Source organism: Bombus affinis, chromosome 7, assembly GCF_024516045.1.
Source record: "Bombus affinis isolate iyBomAffi1 chromosome 7, iyBomAffi1.2, whole genome shotgun sequence".
Taxonomy (NCBI): Eukaryota; Metazoa; Arthropoda; class Insecta; order Hymenoptera; family Apidae; genus Bombus; species Bombus affinis.
In genome coordinates, this window is record NC_066350.1 from 10,418,472 (window position 1) to 10,437,077 (window position 18,606).

Here is an 18,606-nt window from a genome sequence, read left to right on the forward strand (position 1 = left end):
CTTAACGAGGACAGCGCGCACACCTTTAGAATGGGAATCGTATACGCGACTGTTAGACTCTCGAGTGGCCTACTTTTGCCCCGCGCCGGCTACCCTTTTCTTCTGTATAATCTCGATACCATCCGCGTCATTGTTATGCGCCGTGATCTTGTTTTTCAACGAAACAGGTAAATAAGTAGAGCTGCGTTCTGAATAGTTAAATGCAAAACCGCCACGCTGCTCTTCCCACTTTAGAACTGGCTGGCTGTGCAACGTCAGCTCGATACTCTTCCAGCTTGTCGTCGTGATTTTTGTCTTCCCGGAGTCTCGTTTGCACCGGTAAGACAGGTTATATCTACTGAGAGCAGCGGCTTGATAAAATCTTCCCAGTAGCTTTCTGCTTCGATCGGTCATTTCTTCGATGCGAATCGAATAACGTGCTCGTACACGGAATATGCCGGTTCCTAACGCTGTAGTCTCGGTCACCTCGTATTTCTTCATCGATTCACCGTGAATCGAGAAAATTTTGCCTCTCCTCTTCTCTTTCTCTCTATCCTTCTCTTCCTTCACATCGATTTCACGTGTTCCATTTAATAGCCGCATCGTCGCCAAGAGCAACGGCGACGTTTAACCCGCGACACTTTCCACTTTGGCTAATGCTTTTATCCATTCGCGTAATTAACCCAGCTTGTTCAAGCTACGCACGATACAATTCATCGAGGTTTTCCTAGTGTGTAACGCGTGCGAGTTTTCCGGATACTTCGCTTTCAAGGCTGTAACGACACAGTCAACGCTCTGTAACAAACCGTCGGCCCGCAATTCGTGGATTGCGCACGAAGAACCACGTTAAGAGCACGGAAATTTTCGATCCAGCTTCGTTGCCACGTTTTCAAGTTAGAAAAACACACTTATCATCTGTTTTTTATTCCTCCTTTTACTCTGTTCGTCTACGCGATCTTTGACACGGATCTTGATTAGCATATTATGTTATTGATTGATTGCGACTCGTGGCTATATACGCGTCAAATTATGCAATCATTAATGTGTAAAGTTGTGTGAGTTTATGAATATTGATGTATTTTCCTAGATTAATGAGATTATGATTATCATTTTAATACTAGGGAATTATATGCAAAAACATAGTTTTTCTTTGCATCTAATATAAACGTAGAATGATTCAGTTTCAACGTTTTTCTCATTCTGATTTTATGTTTTTATTTGAACTAAAAGCCTTGTAGTATTCGCCGAAAGAATTAAGATAAGAGTAAATGTATAGCCAAATAGACATAGGTCTAATAACAAGGGGCTAATCAACATAGATCGTAAATGTAATTCTTTCGATGTAAAATCAACTTTTATTATTTATTAGTATTCGGTATCATAAAAATGGAAATAGCGTTATCTCGGAAGTCAGGCATGAAAAAAACATGCGTTCCGTATATCAAAGTAACTTGAGACGATAATAGTACTCGAAAATTATCGCATTAATGCCGATATCTGTGCCGATTCATGTCACCGAACTCAAACTCATTCAGCTAACTCCATACAAGCTGTCTAAAATTGTCTCAAGTTACTATTTTCACATATGGAATGCATGTATTTTTACATTTCACTGAATCCTTGATAACGTTATTTTGCTTCATTATGTTCAATGCGTTGCAAACATCCTCACTTATCATATCGTACTAATATGAAATAATAAATGATAATCTCGCATCGAAACGATTGCTTTAAACAACTATTTTTTGAGTTGATCGGATAACGTACTACATTTCTAAAGCTGCTTCCCGATAAAGAATAAGATATATAACTTGTCATGTAACTTGTTGAATCAAGTTCACGAAGATTCACAATTTACATATTAACTATTACTACATGGTAATATTATTGAAATTTATTTAACTCGCTTATATTAATTCTTATATTAACAAAAATTGAGGAATCGATTGGTCAGATAATATAAGAATTTACGTAAAGCTAGATTGACAAAAGAGATAACATTGAGTGTGCAACTTTAAGTTAAATTTTTAAACCGGTTATTTGACCGGGCTTGGTAAGATTAGCGTTAAAATCTAGATAATCAAATTTATGCAAATTCACAATCCATATATTACTATTCGCTTCCGCACAATTGAAGCTAATGGCATTTATTTAAACTCGGAAATTTTGTAATTCAAATACTTAGAAAAATATAACACGACACGTGTTGGATTTTGCACGAAACGGCCAGCGAAAAATAACACGCTGACGTATAAACGAAGCGATAAAATCTCTGTTAAGGTCGCGGAGGAACCGATGATCCGACAAGGGCGTGGCATCTTTATTAGAAATCGTTGTCTTGTCGCAAATTGCAGGCGACACGGGGAGGCGCCGGATTAATTATGCGAAAGCACTGATTAATTGCGGGCCCGAGTCAATGACCTTCGCCTCTGGAAGACGTCCGAGTCATTCGGTGAATCTGGTTTTGTGGCACTGTTAAGTGTCGCGAGTGAATGCAGGAATGCGCACTTACGGCGTCAAGCGGTCGTCATGCCGATGATACTTTCGACGAATTAGAGCTTCGGCTTTGCACAATCACGATGCAACCGACCTGCATCGCGTTCGTCGTTCTAAGAACTTGAAAATGGACACCTCTTTCGATCGTTGAACGATCCGTCGTCCGCGCGACTAGAGGCACTTGGAGCAAAATATAAATATAAAATTTGTCACGTTTTACAAAGTCTTGTCATGACCGTGGAAAATATGTCTCCCTGGCAAAAAGACGAATAACGATGAAAGATGAAAAAGAGGCATCGTCGATGTCTACCTCTCTTTTTTTCTCTTTTTTTTTTTACCTCTTGCAGCACGGAACTGTGTTCAAAGCGTTTTGTCAAAGCCCCCTCCGGAATAGAGGACGAGGAGAGGAAGCGGAAGAAAAAAAGGCTGTCGTGGATAATATTTCCGCTAGATTCAATACGTTTCCTTGATAAAAGTCGAATGAAGAGGACGAAATATTGGTAATCGTCACGAGGAAATTACATGGAATTACAGACACGATTTCTGAGCGGCACAGCGATCGCGTGAGAGAGTCGTGTACGATATCTCGCTGATGGAGATCTACGCGAACGGAAGAGTTACGATCGATACAGCGTTTTGAGCAGAATATAACGTTAAACCATGACTGCATTTTGTGCGCACGATCACGCACACGACCGTACGATACGTTCTACACCCGTCGAATATCTTTGCCTGCCGCTTTGCAACAGCCTTCCTCCAATATTTCGAATTATCTCTTTGCACCGTGCATATCATTGACCCCCTCCCCCCCAATGACCTTCCATTGTGAATACGAAATGACGAAATGAAAGTTCGCCTTAATGATTCGAACGTCTCTAACGCATCTAATGTCTCCGTTCCGGATGTTCTCGCGCGTAGAAAAATTCTCCTGCCGTATGTGCATCCGTCTTTTGATTTCTGCTCCGACGCATTCGTCTTCGTTAACCGCCGATTCATTTCAACTCGGATTCCCGTTAGATAGCATGCACGGGCATAAAGAAACGATTTGATGCACGAAAAAACGTTTTGCAAACGATATAGAACACGGCACAGGTTTCATGCCATATCGCGTTCCATATCGCGAATCGCTGAAAATTTCAAAGTTCACGCGATTTCGCGCTGTCATTTTCAACTTTAATATCCATATGTATGTCATGATGTGCCTCTCTGCGCGTTGTCTCTCTTCGAAATCTTTTTTTCTTCTTTTTTTTTTTCATCACTTCGCAAATTTTTCTCGCTTCTCGACCCAACGAAGCGGTCGCTGAATAACGACTTCGATCGTAGGGAATATCTTATTCAGAACTTCCTGGCCGAACGCCAGAACTTCTTTCAAACTTCCGGTGACGCGTTCACTTTCGTCCGTAACACCGATATCCTAGCGCATCGTGTTCGAGTATTCCGCGGAAATGTTAATATCGTAATAGAATTATCGAGTATTCCGCTGTATATACATTTACAAACTTTCCGTGGAATCTTTGAGCCTTCGAGAACTCCTGGAAGGAAATCAGTTATTATGAAAGCGCACTGCTTTCAGGAAAATTTCTGTTCGTCGTTCTTTAACGCGGACGAACCGATGAATAAGAATTTCAACATTTGCAACACGTTAGTTAATGATGATAGATGAACGTAAAGATGATCTGACTGTTAATCGAGGTATTCTTTGTTCCACCTCTATTCAGAGATCGTAATCGTATCTTGTTAAACCCGAAGATAGACACAAACGACGATGGAGAGAGAGATTTCAATTTTTCCGGCAAACAGATTCGTACGAAAGGGAACATGCGCTTGAGATACTATATTTTATGAATTGGCAGCGATACGGTGAAATTTTTTATTTGATTTCGTACTTGGTATATTTTCTCGTCGGAGAAAAACATCCCCGCGATAAACGCAGTCATAGAACGTACCGGCTGTTTAATTGAATCGCCGTCGTAACGAGTATAATCGAGGAACGTTGCGTTTCCTTCCGCCGCATTTTTACGTAATAATATAGAACTCGACCTTTTTCTTCGCGGATTCCTCAAGGCACTTACACGATGACGAAGATAAAAATCAACAGGCTAGGAAAGAAACTATTTGTTACCTCCGGTGGTCGATTTATTAGATTTTCCGCGTGCGACTGGGAAACCTTTTGCAAACGAACCAAACACGAGGCTTTGTATGTTATCCGGCTTCTGTGTTGTTCACGGTGGTCCAGTTTGTCCGACATTTCGTCACAACGCACGTGTCTGGTATGCGGAGAATGCCGCGAACTAACGCACCCAGGAACTTCTCCGAAAATATAGCCAGGAATAAAGCAAGGAAAAAATAAATTCGCTCGAAAAGAGGGACGAAAACACGAACGTACGTGGCGCAAGTTTTGTTTGAATCTCCGTGATTTCGCGTGAAACTTCTAAATCGCGTCTGCTTTAGAAACACGGCGATGCTTCTCTAATTGACCATGAGTTGGAACTTTATTTACCTATACTGTTCCCTTTCATCAAAACGTACTGTCTGGAATTTTTGCAATTTTTAAGATACGTTGAAACATTTGCATTTTTCTGTGTCCTTAAACTCCGCTGTTCTCGGATCGATATAACCGAAAATAAAAGTTACGTTTTAATACATATTATTAAGCTACGAGCAGCGTTTAAATGTTTGACCTTACTTAAATATTTGGTTTTCGTTCAGTTGAACGTTTTATATAGACGTACAAATTTTATTTGTGTATTCTATATCTTTCATTTCTAAGTTTGGAGGAAGGTTGTCGTTAGTAATACAAACGTGAAAGATAAACGAGGAGAACAGCAGCGTTATGTGAAGTTTATCACATTAAATAAAATCACATTATACAATAATTACGGAACAAAAGACTATATATTTTAAGTTAAACGAGAAAAGAAATAAACATAGTACAAAGGAAATGATAAAACTTGATATTTTAATTAAACACGATAGTACCCATAGGAAATTTCTAAATAAATAAGATTTTAAGATAATAAGATAATAAGAAATAAGATAAGATGATAAGAAATAAGATAAGAAATTTCTAAATAAATAAAAAAGATTATGTCCAAGAGATTAACAATTCGAATGATAGATCAACTCATTCTGCCTAGTTAACAACTTTAATGCCGTACCATCATATCTAGCACAAGTATAAAAATAGGATTTAGTTGAGGTAATTTTCAGGAAAGTCACGTTACCAGGCTACGATAATTTATATCATTGATTTTCCTTTTCTCGATGGAAACGATCTTCGAGAGAAGCATCGCGAGGAAAAGTATTTCATTGTGAATGAGATTCTTGAGAAAAATTGTCGTTGCAAGGCGAGTCTCGAGATTGTGTCGTTATTTACAAGGGGCACTGGATCGATCAGTTTTCTCGCACGAGCAGTTCAAGCAGATGAGAGCGCAAGGAAATTTTCTCGCCTGGAGCATTTATTCGACGCTTCGCTGCTTCTTTTATACTTTCTGTTATCACCCAGTGTCGAGGCGAAGAAAAGAAGAGTCGTCAAAGTCAGTGGGGAATCCGGTCGTGGGCTGATCATGCAAAATTACCCAGTCGGACAAATTGGTCGGTCGTCGTTTCCGTCAAGAATCGCTTGTTGCGAACCGGCCAAACTGGATTCGATTTTCCGCCGAATCCTTTCCGCGATATCCACTCTCTCCGTAATTGGATCTTGAGATTTCGTCGTCGTATTATCGCTTCCGCCCTTGCCTCCACTCTGGTAAACAGATTATTCCAGAGAAAAATCTTGTTGCCAAACAAGAATCATGCGAAACAAGATAAACGCAACAGGTTGAACACAACGAAAATAAATTTAATTTAAATATTGCTACTTCTGAATCTAAGGAAGGATCTCGAACACTTTGCGGTCGATTTTAACAGACAATTTTAATCCTACTGCTCCCCACGCTTCTTCTTCACGTCCGTATCTCTTCGGATATCGCCTTTCTTTGAGATACTTTATGCATAAAAAGCGTCCAGTACAAAAAAGGGATTCGTAAAACTGTTTTGCTCGAAAGAAATGGAAATTTATTGGTACCAGATTCGTCGTTATAAAAACCTTTCTCAATACTTGATTATAAAGAATTAATGAAAATATCTTACTTCTATCTTTTTTAAATTGTAGAGGTACGGTTTAGTTAGCCATGTTATATTTATTGTGAAATTAATACCTTACGTACATGAAACGAAAGGCGAAGGTAATTCAACGATCTAATAAATTCATTTGCTTTTCATTTTTTTTTGCATTTGATTTTCATAGATTCCGGATAGTACAAGTGTGCACTTCCGTCCATAAGTTGATACTTGCTAATCTTCAAACGCAAGCTTTAATGGAATCTTAAAAATAGAGTGTAATTTATTTTTCCTCGTAACACACGCGATTAACGGATATCAAGGCCATCGTATTTTATTTCTATATTAAGCAGCAAAAAAAGTTTCTATAAATGACCAAATACTTTCTTAAGCTATTATATATGAAATAAAAATAAACGGGCTTCCAACACTTCAAAATTACAAGTTTTCGTGATATTGCCACATCATGGGAATTTCCCAGATATCGTACACCTTAATGCTGCGGAGTAATTCGTCGATTGTGGTTCGCTGGTACAATCGAAGACGCAAAGCGCGTAATAGGCTTACTCGGAGTCTAATTATCAAGCTTGTACACTTAACTCTGGCTCTAATTATCGGTCTGGTAAACGTCACAAAGAGGGTTCGGTGTATGCACGTTCTCAGTTTATACGGATTGGGTCAAAGGCGTCAAGTGCATACCGTACAAATCGACGAGTGGCATTTCCGATTCGTAGACCCAGGACAGGGTCCCAGAGTCGTTGCTACCGGCTATCAAACTTAGGATAGACAGAGTGTCTGCGGGAGAAAACTTAGGTTCGTGGCTGAAACACTAGAAACAATAGCTCTTTCAGCGCTATTACTTGACCTCGATGCTTTACGTAAGCGCGTATTAATTTCAAATACTTGCTTGATGAACGGAGTCGAGGCTACACACCATTCTTGTTTGTTGACACGGATTGTTCGATCCTTCGTTTCGTATCTACATATCTGTTGCTTGTGTTGCGGCTCTTCCACTGTTCTTTCGATTGTTTTCTTGCCGATATCTTTATACGAATTGTTATTAGTGAATGATATCGGTACTTGTTATTAATTGAAATATCGACAAAGTTGAGATTGGCATCGCAAAGATAATGGCGCAGTAGATGGTGCAGATATTGAACTGCAATATAAATTCGTTCTCTTTTCATCATTGGCCATCCTCTTTTGTGAATAATGTTAAGTGATGAGAATAAATCAACCTGGCCTCTGTCACACGATAATTTACTAACCGGTAAAATTAGCAAATAGACAAGTTGCAAGTTGTATGTTGCAGACTTCTCTTTTACAATTCTGTAATTTTACATCACTTAGAATAATCAAGCGACTGCTATTTAAAATTGTTTTTGTGTAAGAATTGTTTCTAAAATTCAATTTCTTTTATTTAACATATCATATTTAAAATATAAAATATATATTTTACTATACTATATATTTTACTATATATTACATTTTATATTTATATTATATTTTACTATATATATATATAGATAGAGTCCCTTCTATCGCACTAATAAATTTGGTAATAAAAGAAATTGAATTTTAGAAACAATCTTTACACAGAAACAATTTTATACTTGAATATATACATTCAACCCTCTTATAACACGGTACTCAAAAAGGCATGGTTTCGATACACGGTGCAAAAATTGCGATACGGTCCTATATAGCACGACTTAATAAACTTGAACGATCATTGTCAATTGGTGATTCATATAGTACGAATGTTTCCATCGTACTGTTTTGCTTTAATGTGTTATAGGTGGGTTGGCTGTATTAGTAAGATTGCGCAAGAGCTTTCTGATTTCATCCGGTTCAAATTCGATCGAAACGAGAGATTAAATTCCTAGTTAACTCATCGAATTAAAATTTGTTGACAAGCACCCTTTTCATCCAATTTTCTTACCAATATTTCGATGCAATTCAATGGCGTCATCATTTTCAAGCCAAAATGCTGTTCCCCCGGAATGAACTACTCCTCCGTCATCAAGGTTGCGGAAGCCTGAAAACTCGATAATCACGACATCGTGGACATCACGGAATCGATTTTGTGGCCTGCAGCGATTGAATCTTGCATCGTAATTGATCGATCGTCGAGAAAATTTCGAAACGTCGACCAGAGGCAGTATGGTGACCCGTTGTAACCGTGTGTTTCATCGTTGTTCGATCGTGCGACAAGTAAAAGGCTGCTGGTCCGAGAGATCGCTGCCGTTAAAAAGAAAATGAAAAAAATGTTTAAAAGCGAAAAATAAAATATGCTCTCTTTGCCCTGGAACCGTTTCATTATTATCGTTAATCGAGTTTCGCCCTCAGGGTCGGCAGGTTTTCACGCGAGTAAATGGTTAAATTGAATCACACGTATAGACGAGCAGGGAAAGAACGAGAGGCGCGTTGTAAAATACAGCTGCTGTCGATAATATCCGAGTATTAATTTGCAATTAGTAGGCAGGCGAATGAGCACGAGCTACGGACACGTTATTTGTCGACATGTAAAACGTGCGATCGGTCGTATGCGCGAATTTTAAGCGAGTTACACGCATTATACGCGACCGATCTCTAAACTTTGCGAAAAACAAACTGTACGGGCCGGGATCGTTTCGTAATTTCTGCTTTATGTAATTGGCATCGATCGTGGAAGCTCGGAACGAAAGCGGGAGAAAGCGATCGCGAGTTACGGCGATTCGGTTTTGAGACGAGCACAACACGGCAGTCGTACCTCCTCGGTGTTGAACCATCTCGCGAGTCGTGTTTCGTTTCGAAAACCTATCGTGCATTTCGTGATTATACACGCTTTCACTTTTTTTTTTTTCGTTTTCCAAAGGAGAATCTAAAATTAATTATGTGCGTAGTTTTCAATAATTGGAGCATGAGTGTATTTTTCAAAGATCATTTTATTGCATTTTTTAATGCATAGATCTTCTATTCGTATATTTAAGATTTTATTTAATTGAATTAATTTTATTGACTTTACCAGCATCGAGTTTTCTAGCTATATGTGTTTACACCGTAAGAGTATGATTCATAATTAATTGGTTAATCAAAGAGAAAATTAGGAGAGAAGAGCTTCGAATAGAAGAACGTTCGTTCAGACATCGTTGTAGTTATAAAGACGCTCGGAATATTTCGGAGAGTTTATCGCGGCGGCTCTGCGGGAGTCGGCCTATTTTCGAGGACAAATCAATTTTTCCACGGTATTCGGAGCTGTAATAATTTCCGCGGGTCTTGCGGTTCCCTGGTGACATATTTTCCATTGTCGACTATCTTCTTAGTGAAATTGGATCAGCGTGTAGCTGCTCTGTGTAGGAAAAGGTTTGGCGGAAACAAGAGTACGTCTTTTTCGGCTGGATGAACATTTATCTTTCTTTATTTTACTTTGGTCGGTGATTTGTCGTAGACCAAGACTTGACCAAGGTTACTGTACGCTCGTTTCAATCTCGTTTATTTCGTAACAATCTGCTCCGGAAACTCATCGATCATCATTTACATTCCGATCAAACTATCAAACTTAATCATTGCCGATAATTCAACGAGAGATTATCGACTGTATGAAATCCCAAGATAACGTCTCGGTTCGATTAATTGTTTAATTAAGCATACGTGACTGTCCGTTTGCATCCGGTTTCTTTGCCTGTGATTATGGCCATGTTTTCGCAACGAGAGAAATCTCTCTAGCCGTTGCATTTCGTATGACCATGCACGTTTCAGCGTCTTCACTCAATGGATCGACACAAATCAGAACGGAAGCTCGACCGGATGGATACGCGTTAGGAAATATATTCTACGTGACGTTAGATCTTCGATAGCATTAATCATCTGAGTATATTTTCTTTTCAATCGGTACGATTTGTAGCTGGTAATCGAGAATCCTTACCGCGTATCCACTCTGTTAGAATCGTCACGTGCTGATGCTAGATGAGAACCACACGTCTATTCGTGTTCACGCGCATGAATTAAGCTCGTCTCGGTCGGCACGTGAGATCCGGTACTGATTCAACGTCGTGACATACTCGTCAATTACATTCGCGTGTAATTCATTCGCGATCCGCGAGACTCTGATTCCAGATCGAGATTCCAATTGTCCTTCTTAATCGGCCGGATTCGCGTGAGCCTTATGGTGCTATCGTAAGAATCGCAGATCTAGTCTAAGTTCCTCTTTTGGCGAAGTTGAACCGTGTCGGTTTCTTGAATAGGCTTACGCGACTTATCGCATACATTATCGGTCAAAAATTTGGGTCCACTTTGTATCTAAGTTCCAGTTGTGTCTGAAATTAATGGTGGACAAAGGAAAGTTTAAAAGATCATAATTTTACAAAACGGAATGATATTTGATAAGAGCAATAAATAGATATAATATGTAGGTCTACGTCAGAATAGGTGACTGTTAATAACACGATAACAAATGTTTTATCCTAACTCTTATACTTGACTTGCTCCTATCTGTCTGCATTTTTTCTGCCAGTATTCTTGTCAATTGAAAAATTAAAACTGTGGATATCGATAATAATTTCCTTCGCATTGATAGGTTTTCGAATAAAGAGTTGTACACGGTCATAGCTAATCCTATTGTTACCTTTCAACAAAATTGATTTATTTGTATATTAAAATACATCGAGTCTTTGATCTCATGCACGACGAAAGCAGCTAAACGAATAACACGATTACAATAATTACAATGTATTATCGCTGAACATATGTCATATACTAATTGGTCGTTGTAAAGCCACGAGAAAAATACACTTTTGCAAATCTGGCTCGCCATTGAGCATTCAAGTTTACCTAGAGTAATCTTGTACGGGAGAATTATTTCCGAAGGATCCTTCTGAAATGTTAAATTAAAATAGTTCAACAAATAAATTCACAGATTCTATATGTATAAAATACATGTGGGTCTTCTTTAAAACTTTTGACCAGCAGTATGTCGAAGTTCGTGACTTGTAGATATCGTGATCTCACGTAAGACATTTTAAATCGTAGATTCTAAGAATCAAGCACAAACGATCGACGCTACGTAACGTGGATCGGTATAGAAAATACCTGGCACGAACGAAGATCTTTTCTATTTAAGCTTTCAAATCTTGTACAAATATGTTCGCTGTATATTCTGAATACATATGTATATATATATATGTAGATTTACACTTGGAGTCTTTGAGAAAACAAAGGTCTTAACCAACGACTTGGCCCGCTTACGATCGATTTTCACCCTGTCGTTGCGAGTTGTATCGACTGCGATTAGAGTGGCGCCTGGAAACTCTCTGCGTCGTTCGAATCAGTACGATGGTTCGAATTTCGAACTGTATAGGTTCTTGACTAAACGACCTTAGTGGTTAATGTCAGTGAATAATTGGAGAGCTCGCAAAATTACGTTTCCCTGTGAAGTCGTCCCGTATACCGAAGAATCTCTTCGCAATGTCAAATGCTCGTGTGTTGATGAAACGCGCGTTGCCTACTGTCGCGGCTTGATATACGCTTGTTTAACTACCAAACAACTTCTCAATCGCTATTCAGAAGTAGGAAAAGTACTTTCGTTCTCGAACGTCTCCGTTTCCTTATTCCCCGACGATATAACTGAACAATAGTTTGCAAAGCGAAGTTGTTGGAGACTTTGCCTCGCCGTACAAAGATTCTCGTCACGAAGTTGGCGTTCATAAGGTCACCGAGGGAGTATCTTTGTCCTGGCGCATACGAATTCGACGGACGACGAGATTTTATTCGTTGTGAATGTTTTGGAAACCACTTTCGCGTCACGATCCTCGTTGATGCATCGACAGAATTTTGTTCGCGTAAGGCTATGATCGCAATGTGTTCTGACGAGTTGTCGTTTCAACGAATATGTCAGGACAGTGAAAAATATAGATTCCTATGGGTAGGGTAAAGTAGGCTTATTTAAATCTAGATAGGACATTTGTTTTGTAATTGGCCAAAATTTTAAGCGATCTACGTTTGAAAACGAAACAGTTTCATCAGTTTTTAATCGCGATAGACAGTGAAATAACTTGCATTCGTTAAAGCGAAAGAAGTATATTCAGTGTTAGTATTGTCAATTCAATTCAATCGCATGTACATATTACACTATCTCTGAGAGTTATTTGTTTCTTATTGTATTAGTTCTTATACAATACATCTCCGCTGATTCAAATAACTCGTTTCTTAGATTTGTTCTTACTAGCTCTCAGGTATTTTCTCATTCTTTCGTTATTATATCAAAGACTAATTGTGCCTCGTAATATCCATCGGATTTCGCTATTCTATGCAAAGTCCACGATTGGATTTTAAAACGTTGAAGCTTGAGAGATTGAAATAACCCCATCTTTGCCATATATATATATATATATATATATATAGGTGCATTTCGTACTAAAATGTTTCACTCGTCAGGACGATAGTTGGTCAAAACACGGATTCACTGTAGATACAGTCTAATGAATTTCGTTTTGTTTGCGTGTAAATTGAATTATTATAAATTCAAAAGCAGCGAGAAAGCTTTGTGTGCATTAATAACCAGTAACCATGATACCACAACAACCGCACACGTTAGCCCACAAATCTGGTCAATCCAATTTCTCACGCGAGGTGCAATCAACGGAGGAGGTCGTCCCTCGATGGAGAATTATTGCGCGATTACGATGCTGTCGAAATGGAGGCGGAGACGAACGTGACAGAATTAATACGACGTGTACGATGCTGTTTCTCGCGCTTCTTTTTTCTCGTAATTAATCGCAGCTTATGTCTATCAGTTTCATATTTATTAATATACAGATAAAGCAAAAAGTTAATAAACACGAATGAGATACACTCGAATTGATATTTCTTATTGCGTAAAACAGCTGCTACGAGCATAATTAATATATACATATACATATGCATTATACTTATATGCATATATATATATAGGTCCGCGCAATCTATGAAATATTGTAACAGTATATATTTACGACGCTAAAAAGGTATTAATGAAATCGATAGCGCGCGTGCATGATCCGTGTAATTGGTACAATCGTAGAATGCATACGTAAACCTTTTACCTTTGGTTTTGTTTCAGGGAAGAACCTCTACAATAACGAGCATGTAGCGATTAAATTGGTGAGTTCATTAAAATTTGAGACAGTCACGACTTTTGTCTAGAGTCCTCCCGTTAGTGTAATTCCATTTTAACGATAGAGAAAGATACGTGGAAGTTGCTTAATTGCTTTTAACAATTTGTCTTTCCATCGATTCTAACAACCTCCGAGAGAAATCTCGCTCAATTCGTGGATATATAAAAATAAGAACCCATTAGCTTCGTACGATTCTCTGGTGGTGAACTTTTATTTTAAAACGACGTCTCTTTTGGATTTTTCAGGAACCAATGAGGTCAAAGGCGCCGCAGCTACATTTAGAATATAGGTTTTACAAATTATTAGGTACACATGGTGAGTATCTGTAATCTAAACGTTGAAGTTCTATTGAAATAATTAATGTTCTGATCGATCAATGTGATTAATCGTGCACAGAGGGTATACCAGAAGTATACTACTTCGGTCCTTGTGGGAAGTACAACGCTCTGGTAATGGAACTTCTCGGACCGAGTCTAGAGGACCTATTCGACCTCTGCGGTAGGAGGTTTACCCTAAAGACCGTTCTCAAAATCGCCACACAGATCGTAAGTGATATTAATGTATAAATTTTAAGTTTGTTCGAATTTTAAATTGTCGAAGAATCGTCTCGTCTAAATTAAGTCAACGATTTTGCTACGTTATGACGTTGCTAACTTAGATTTTCCGTTTGAGCGATAATTGATTTTGATAGGTATACTCGATGATAAGTTTGTTTGTATTAATTGAAATATTGCTTCTCCACAGCTTCATAGGATAGAATACGTTCATAGTCGGCATTTGATCTACCGTGATATCAAGCCGGAAAACTTCCTGATAGGACGATGCACAACCAAACGGGAAAAGATTATCCACATCATCGATTTCGGACTGGCCAAAGAGTACATAGACCTGGAGACGAACAAACACATACCGTACCGGGAACACAAGAGTTTGACGGGTACAGCGCGTTATATGAGCATCAACACGCATCTTGGAAAAGGTAACTTTTACCTCGGTTTAGATATCCGTGCATAAGACGACGGCTACAACAACAACCTGGCCGCCGGCCCATCTGCACAAACTTTTCAAACTTCGCAGCATGCTCGTTCTTCACAGACCCGGAGAAAGTTTGTAAGCGAGCACGCGCCGCGCTACGCTATATTAAATCCACCAAGAATGTTTCTTCGCAACGTTCACAGCCACGTTTCTGCTTTGCTCGCGGGCAATTGTTACGTCGTTTATATCTCTTGATTATATTTCGAGAAAAAAATGAGTCCTGGCTCTCATGCGTCATTTAGGCTTTTGGTATTATACTATGGTTATAGCGAATATATGCTCGGACGAATGAAACATTTGAAGAACAATGTAAATCACATATGATAGAATACATATCTTGTATTCTCGTAAGATTGTCTTGACGTATCTTTTAGAACGCCAGCTCGTCAGAAGACGCCTCCGCTGTAACCATAGACCGAGGAAAAAATTTATACCAACACCACCGATGCAAAATTTTTAATTTTCGTATTTTTGTAATTAGAGCAGAGTAGAAGAGACGACCTAGAAGCGTTAGGGAACATGCTGATGTACTTCCTGCGCGGTAGCCTTCCGTGGCAAGGGCTGAAAGCGGACACATTGAAAGAACGATATCAAAAGATCGGCGATACGAAGCGGAACACGCCGATCGAGGTTCTCTGTGATGGACATCCCGAGGAAATGGCTACGTACTTGCGGTATGTGCGTAGATTGGATTTCTTCGAGACACCCGACTACGAGTACCTGAGGAACCTTTTCCACGACCTGTACGAAAAACGAGGTTTTGTCGACGACGGAGAATTCGACTGGACTGGCAAGACGATGGTACGTGATCCATTGACGAACAAGTGATCCGTGTATACGTCACTTTCTCTTTTATCCCTTCGCAATGCATGCAAGAAAGGAAGACAGAATAACAGGAGAGTTGCATCATGGTCGATTATGTCCAGGGACGAAGCACGTATCACAAGAGTCGATATCAAAACCTATAGCGGTGTTCTCTTTTTTTTTCTTTTCCTTCTTTTTTTTCTTTCTATTTAGATATTCGAACGATTGCCAATTTATGATTAACGCAATGTACAATAATGTTCACATTTATTTATTTGATTACGTAAATTAAAAGATTTTTATCAATGATACCTCCTGATTATATCTATTTCATTCGTGCGGCTCGTCGAACATATTCATTATATTGTACATAGTAGTTTTAGCGACAATCGCGTAGAAACTTCGAGATATCGTCTCTTCTGGGTAAGTAAGTCGTCCTGAGGAATTCCTTCTTTACATCGGCCCTATGTGTTTATTTTTGGTGAAAAACATGTTTCACTGATTTTTAACGTTTGCATGCTGCTCCCAATAAATCTCTAGCCACACAACTTCGATCAACTTAGAGCTCTGAGGACGGCTCCTCCCTCTCACATTGGAAAGACTAAATCTGATAAGGTAGGTGATAAACTGTACGCGAAGTTCACGTTTTTATTACCTGTACGCAGACGTATGCGTGTTCGACTGCTTGAATATCGAAATTATTTGAGAAAAGTACACCGACATTCTATTAATGTATGCAAAAAGGACGACGCTGTACCAAGATAGTTTGTCAAAGAAACGTGTATTCCTGCTCGAAGAGAATCGCTCGTAAAGCGCATGGAACGATACTGGGAGCTTATCGACTTTTATTTCGTTGAGCATGAAAATGTTATTCCTCCTTAGAGACACGATATCTCGTTCTGACCGAGATTCGCATTTACGTCCGCAAGAGTTGCATTCACCACTTAAGCATGCATATTTCCTTCCCTTCCCCTATGTTCAATTATTTATTTTATGCTAAGATTCTTTCGCAATATTTATATACATATAGTATTTATATTTAAATAGTATGGTAAGCGCGTCGTTTACCTTGCCACTTTTCTTTAATTTGTTAACCGAGGAAATTATATTTACATCTACAGGGAAAAGTAATCCGATTGAAATTGATTTGTCTTTACCGTCGATTTTTAATTTTATAATTTTATAATTATATAGCATATAATTGTAGAATATAGTTTCATATTAATAGACGAATCGGTAAACAGGTTAAAAAACTTTTTATTCCTTTATAGAACATTGAATGCCAGTACTGTAACGTAGATGAGATTTCTAATCTGTATGGGAACTATCTTCTCTATGGTAATACTCCTTTCATCCTTACAGTGAATGAATGGTATAGCACGTTTCTACCAGTTAATTTAGAATGCTTCACGTCTGCAGATAATATTAGTCATGGTAATGTATTTTTATTTGAATATGGATGTCCTTTTTATCTTCTCCAGTTCGAAGATCAGTGTACGAAATAATAATGTCCAATGTTAAAGTCAATTATTATTTCATTTCTGTCTTCAAGTATGTTATACAAAATTGATCTATCTGTAAATATCATCTGATAAACAATACACTCCACTGAATGTAATATTTGTGTTTTGTTTTCAGTCTACACCTGTTGGATCCTTGCAGACTGGACAAGAGATTATTGTATCTCCGAATCGTGATCGGCACCCGTACAAGGTACGTATACGCTTTCATCTCGATATTCTATTTTTCTTTTTTTTTTCTTTTGAAACAAGAAACAAGCATGGTTGTGTGAAGCTTACCTATCTTAAATAACAGCATGAGTATACACCTCATCGGTATATATATATATAAGTAAATAAAAAAATGCAAATATATATATATATACATATATTTTTAAACAAATTTCACGAAAGCTGTTTGCAATTGAGTTGTCGAAAAGGGAACATTCTTGAGATAATAAATGTTAAGATGCAAGAGTAGAAATTTGATTCAGGGCTTTTGCCGAAAATGTCCGAAGCAGACAGATAGTTGAACTTTCTAAAAAAAAAAGTATTACATATACGATTTTGTTTCTTTGCGAAACATGGAAATCATCCGTATGTAGGAATGCGATGATTTTGAGGAAGATGTAGTCCTCACGTTGGATGAGGTTCACATCGAAATGCAAGGCAACTATGTAAGCCACCAAAATCTTGTAATGCGCTGGTCTTACTTCTTCATGCATGTTCTATCTTATCGTGGATGATTCGGGATAAAATTGTAGTTACGTGAATGTATGTGATGGCCGGTTATCATATCAGATAAACCAGCGTTTTTTTCCCTTTCTTTCTTCTGCTTTGAAGCAGTCATGACGATTTCCAATGACACAGCTTGATTTAAAGTAACGGTAACAAGAGCAATTTGAATTTCATTAATTTTTTCGTTAAACATGCAAACTTTTATATTTCCTATTTAAATACATGTGTGAAGAAGCGACTTAGAACATGCCGTATCTGAAATCCCTGTTGGCAATCCTTCTAGTATTGTTTCTGTCATCGATGATAAATTTAAACGTAGTTAGTCATGTATTTAGTTGGCGAGTATCGAGTAAATTAAAGATCACTTAATCTCATTCACAAAATTCTATCAATAAATTTCACATAGTATTCTATTAGTATCTTAGATATAAATATCAAACAATCGTGAAAATTATACCATGCTAAACGGGCGACAGCAACGATAAAACTCATGTCATTGATGATCTTCACATTAAGGTGCAGCTTCGAGTGGCATAAAGTTTATTAATTTTTTTTCTTTTTTTTATCGTCGTTGAAAAGTGGTCTTTAGTGCTTATTCCTTTAGGATGTGACAGAGCCAGGGGTGGGAGGCGGGGGCGGTAAATGGGTGGGAACCTCGAGGACAGATACTGCGAAGCAATCAGGAGCTGGTGGTACGTTGACACCCGCTGATAGGCACGGTTCTGTACAGGTGAGTGAATCCTGCCAATCCTTTGTACAATCCATTGTGCCCATCTATTTCACTTACCTATCCAAAAGCCACTTTCTTTTTCTTCCCTACT

The 18,606-nt window shown here is 38.4% G+C and overlaps 1 protein-coding gene across 16 annotated transcripts in view; it reads left to right on the forward strand.

Moving 5' to 3' along the window:
- Positions 1-18,606, forward strand: part of LOC126918977 (casein kinase I) — a 60,228-nt gene that overhangs the window by 36,069 nt on the left and 5,553 nt on the right. For 5 of the 16 annotated variants that reach the window (XR_007711487.1, XM_050727635.1, XM_050727622.1 and 2 more), the window contains exons 2-9: positions 13,655-13,695; positions 13,955-14,024; positions 14,106-14,254; positions 14,454-14,688; positions 15,226-15,545; positions 16,089-16,163; positions 17,187-17,261; positions 18,390-18,515. Coding sequence is in view for 15 of the 16 variants with exons in the window: in XM_050727635.1 (XP_050583592.1) it covers positions 13,655-13,695; positions 13,955-14,024; positions 14,106-14,254; positions 14,454-14,688; positions 15,226-15,545; positions 16,089-16,163; positions 17,187-17,261; positions 18,390-18,515 (1,091 nt within the window). In the remaining variant the exon portion in view is untranslated. Of the gene's footprint in view, positions 1-13,654; positions 13,696-13,954; positions 14,025-14,105; positions 14,255-14,453; positions 14,689-15,225; positions 15,546-16,088; positions 16,164-17,186; positions 17,262-17,652; positions 17,725-18,374; positions 18,516-18,606 lie in introns of those variants that run through there. The other 11 variants (XM_050727637.1, XM_050727627.1, XM_050727638.1 and 8 more) reach the window with 7 other exon arrangements.